We start from the raw sequence: 5,062 nt of genomic DNA on the forward strand, positions 1-5,062 counted from the left end.
AAAAAAATACCAAATCTATTGAAGTCAAATACACAATTCAATATCTTAGTAATCATGTGAGCTTTCCAACTCAAAAACGAATTGCCACAAAAAAAAAAAAAGTTCTAAAATTCAAAATCCTCCGTTGTTCTGAATGTTCACCACTACTCATGGATAAAACTCGGACCATTCATGACACATAGCCGTAAGATCAACCTTCAAGCAATTGCAATCACACAATGATTTTACTGGAACTAATGCTCAAAACGTATGCGCTATCAAAAAGAAGACTTACAGTTCTACTACGAATACATCTTCCGGCAAGTTAAAACTCCGCCGCCGCCATCAGCAGTAACCTCATACGGCGAGGAGGAGATTCATATGCCACGCCACCGCGAGGAACGGTCAGCCACGACGGTTCAGTCGCCGAGATTCGTTTACCATTATTATTTGCTTGTTTTATTTATAAGGCCCAGTCCATCAAAACATCATATTTGGGCCTAGCCCTTTAGATGTTCTTTACCCCGATCAATTAAGCAAGCCTCGATGTTTTAAGTTAAAAAAAAACACATGGTGATCAAGACATGAGTACAATACTAGTTTGAGTAGCTTAACTCTTCTTTAGTAGTTACTAGTTAGTACTTTACTAGATCATATGTTAAGATTATTATGCTAACCTTTCAATATATTGTATAGTTGAGATCTTGAAAGTTATATGTCGTATAGTAAAACGAATAAACGATATAGGATTCACAATATATGTAATTGTAGATCTTATTTTGTAGTATCAATTACCTAATTCATTTAACAAAAAATAGGTGAAGAGATATAAACGTGAAGAGAAAATGACCCCATATGATAATTTCGGCTACAATTTACTTTTTTTTCTTTCTTCTCAAACCTCATCCTAGTGGCTGGGTTTGCGTGATGCGCGTGCTATTTTGGTCATTGACAAGATGCGATCGTGTTAGGACAATGTTCTAATCCGTCTTTATGATTCCAAATTATGTAATAGGCTTAAGTAAAGCAATTGTTAAATCAATGTCCCTGTCAATGAAATTATTAGCAAAACCATAAATACGATTGTTTTCTTTTTATATTCTATGGTCAAAATAACGCCGATTAATAGTTGCAATTAGGATTCTAATTACGCGTGATTGGTGACTAGGTTTCTCAGAAACGACAAAACGTTACACCAACTTTACTATATATTCATTGTTACTCCTCTCGAAAGATATTTTTATATCTCAGTTTATCGATATCTCTATATTAGTAAAAGAGAAATACAAAACTAATTTCGGGTCGGGTCAACTAAAAAAAATAACCTTAAATCAAGAAATTTGGATTATGTGTAGTCGGATGCTCCATTTTTAACGAATCTAATCCACAATTAATATTTCGTAATGGAACTGGGAATATTAGGAAAATGGGTTATTTAATATTTTACAAATACAATCATTTACAATTGTGAATGTGTAAATGATTGTGAATGTGTAAATTTTATAAATGCATTCTTTTATAGTTTTTACAAATGCAGTTATTTATGGGTTGTTTCATTAAAACATACATTTTGAATGTGTAAATTTTATAAATGCATTCTTTTATAGTTTTTACAAATGCAGTTATTTACGGGTTGTTTCATTACAACATACATTTTGAATATGTAATTTTTATAAATGCAATATTTTATAGTTTTTACGTATATTCAGTCCCGGCTCAAAGGGACGGCAAGAGGGGCGAAAGCCCACAGACCATTCCAAAATTTGGAAAAAAAACCCTTGAACAAAAGGGACCAACAAACGAGAAAAAAAATATTTCTTGTGTAAAGAGTCCAAAAAATTCAGTTCATTTAGGATCTAACATTTATTTGAGATGGGACTGCGTATATTCAAATAATGTCTAACTCAAGTATATATTAATAATTATTCCTCCTAGTGTATTAATAAATGGTGAATGCATCATTTCCTGTGTAATATTCAGGGTGATCAGGCTCTTAATAATTAATTATATATAATCTATTTCTCTTTCAATATACTTCTAAGTTAATTTCACGAAGGGTATCCAAATTCCAAAGCAAAACAATATGATTGTATGTTTCTTTTTATTAATCTAATTAAATCTCTAGTTCGTAACAGAATAATTTCTACAGGTCGAATTTTACCATAACACTGTAAAACTGTAATTTGTAGTGAATTCATCACTTGTTTTTTTTTTTCTCTAGGTGACTCATCATTAAAGTAACAATAGCTAGTCTCAAGATTTTCGTTCAAATAATTCTATTTTTATGCTAATAATAGAATGTATGAAAACCTATCGTTTTCTTCACATGCATATTAATGTTACATAAAGTTACATCATTACACATTTGTAAAATAATGTAAACCACATGTAGTAAAACAAAACAATAACCATCAGTAAGCTGACAAAACATTACATTATAGCGACAAACACACTTTGTATAGTTTTGATTGAAATTATGTTCGTTGTAAAGATAAACCTTACATAAAAGGAATTATCCAATATAATTGAAAACTATGGGGTACTTAGAAGAGGAAGGCTTGAAGATAGACACACATAATTGTGACCCAAAGCTAATCAATAACGTAAACATATTGCAAAGAAACACTAAATTGCGGCGCCACACTAATGACAAGAAGTGAGAATATATAAAAAGGTCGGTAAGAGATAAGAAGAGACTCTCAAATGGTGGTTAAGGAATTTAGACATTTTATTTTCATGGTTAAATTACAAAATGAAGTTTGGCAATTGTCACAACAAACGCAAAAGTCTTATTATCTCCACTATTGGGGGCCGGGGTTAAGTATGCGTGCTAAACAGGTTTTTTGAGGGGTGTTTTCAGTATATTAGCACAAGTCAAATATTCCACTAGAACACGTAATTACCTACATTAGAATGAAAAAGATTTAACTCTATTTTTTAGTTTAGACTATCATTATAGGAAATTTTACCATTTTAGACCTCTAGGGCCGATAAGAAAATAGTCCCTAAACAGAATCATACTGGAAGAAAGGTTAAAATGCAGTGAGGTGAGACGGTGAAATTTACAAAAAAAACATGGGGCAGTAACGTAAACTTTAGAAAATGAGAAAACTGTAAGATGTACAGTGGAATATGAAATTGCAGGGCAGCTGTAATTGTCCTTTAGTACGATGCATGTAATGGGCTTTTGCCACGTTTACACTTTGGACTCAATCCTTCAACTAATCCCATCCTCTCCTTGGAATATATTCTTTCTTAATTACTCTATTTGTTTCGTATATAATACAGTATAGTTCAATTTTTATTCTATATAATATGATATGTCCAAAAAAAAAAAATGATATATGGTTCAGAAATTACCCATCTGTTCCTTTTTCTACCAACAAGTTACCCACTGGTGAAAGCTCAAAGACCCATATCTTACAAATGTCCCGTAAAATCATTGCGTTTTTGATAAGACCTTAGATTCAGTATTTTATACATTATTCAAAGTGTATAGTCTATATAACGTATGAATAGATATCAAAACTAGTGACTACAATATTCAAAAGTATATATGTTTCACCAAAACAAGAAAAAAGTAAAAAGAAAAAATGAGTTGTAATTTTTTTTTCATTTTTGATACAGTAAGTGTGTTCTTTCTTTTGCTGTATGTTTTGGACGTTTGTGAGTAAGCACTTATTATTTTTTCAAATCCTAATTATATTTCATCACTCTGCCATGTTCTTTACCGATATAATTACATCATCGTCACATGCACTAGCTTACTTGAATTATCTTTTTTTTTATAAATAAAATAAAGGAAGCCAAAACCTAATCTTCTTATTAATCACAAAGCAAAAGAGTTTAAGTAAACACACTATAAAGACAGAACTAAAGTAAAGCTATGGATTTGTCTTCCAAAACAAAACAACAACTTAAAACCTCTCTTCCCATCGTCGCCGGAGAAATGGGTGTTTGTTACAAAGAGTGTTTGAAAAACCACGCGGCTAACCTCGGCGGCCATGCTCTCGACGGTTGCGGCGAGTTTATGCCGAGTCCCACCGCTACTTCCACCGATCCTTCTTCTCTCCGTTGCGCCGCTTGTGGCTGCCACCGTAACTTCCACCGCCGTGACCCTTCCGAGAACCTCAACTTCCTCATCGCGCCGCCGATTTCCTCTCCCTCCGGCACTGAATCGCCGCCGTCTCGTCACATCTCTTCACCCGTTCCTTGCTCTTACTACACCTCAGCGCCTCCTCACCACGTGCTTCTCTCTCTCAGCTCCGGCTTCCCTGGATCGTCAGATCAAGATCCAACGGTGGGTAGGTCAGACAACAGCTCAAGAGGAGCAATGAGGAAACGAACGAGGACCAAGTTCACGCCGGAGCAGAAGATCAAGATGAGAGCGTTCGCTGAGAAAGCAGGTTGGAAGATCAACGGCTGTGATGAAAAGTCGGTGAGAGAGTTCTGTAACGAAGTTGGGATCGAGAGAGGAGTTCTTAAAGTGTGGATGCATAACAACAAATACTCACTTCTCAACGGCAAGAACAGAGAGATCGAACATGGTCTGTGTCTGAACACGACTCACAGCTGTAACAATGATGGTGATGGGTCTTCGTCTTCTTGAAAGAAAGATTCAAGATTTGGGTTAAAACCGTATTAGGATACTTTAATTTGGGAAAATATGAGCATTAACCGGTTTAAAATCTTATGATAGTGTTTTTTTCTCTAACATGTTAATCGATCTTGATATATATATATATATATATTTATGAAGTTTGATCTTTTCTGTTTTCACTTTGACTGAGATGTGTGTTCAGAGATCATGATGGGTTATAATAATAAATGAATTTTTAATCGGAGGGTAACTTATAAAAATCCAATTCGATCGATAGACCATTTCTAATTATAGTAAGTGCATAATCCCTAATTTGTGATTACAGAAATCAAAAGATTCGTTTGTTTGTTTACATTGCTATATTATTCAATGTTATCTTCTGTATTATTGGAAATATAATCACCTGAACTTTAGAGAAAAAGTAAGTAAAGTTTGCTTAATGAAGATACAGACGACGTGGTTTAATCAAGAATTGCAACAAAC

General features: G+C 33.8%; 1 protein-coding gene and 1 long non-coding RNA gene across 2 annotated transcripts in view; one reads left to right on the forward strand and one right to left on the reverse strand.

Moving 5' to 3' along the window:
• The window catches only part of LOC104750803, a 10,826-nt gene extending 10,405 nt beyond the window's left edge, over nucleotides 1-421 (reverse strand). The window contains exon 1 of the long non-coding RNA XR_761710.2: nucleotides 275-421. This is a non-coding gene — a long non-coding RNA (uncharacterized LOC104750803). The remainder of the gene's footprint in view (nucleotides 1-274) is intronic.
• LOC104750804 (zinc-finger homeodomain protein 11) lies at nucleotides 3,788-4,745 on the forward strand. The gene has a single exon (XM_010472654.2). It carries the CDS (start codon nucleotides 3,866-3,868, stop codon nucleotides 4,586-4,588), a length of 723 nt encoding a protein of 240 aa, XP_010470956.1. The 5' UTR covers nucleotides 3,788-3,865; the 3' UTR covers nucleotides 4,589-4,745.

This window comes from Camelina sativa, chromosome 16 (genome assembly GCF_000633955.1).
Source record: "Camelina sativa cultivar DH55 chromosome 16, Cs, whole genome shotgun sequence".
In the NCBI taxonomy this organism is placed as follows: domain Eukaryota; kingdom Viridiplantae; phylum Streptophyta; class Magnoliopsida; order Brassicales; family Brassicaceae; genus Camelina; species Camelina sativa.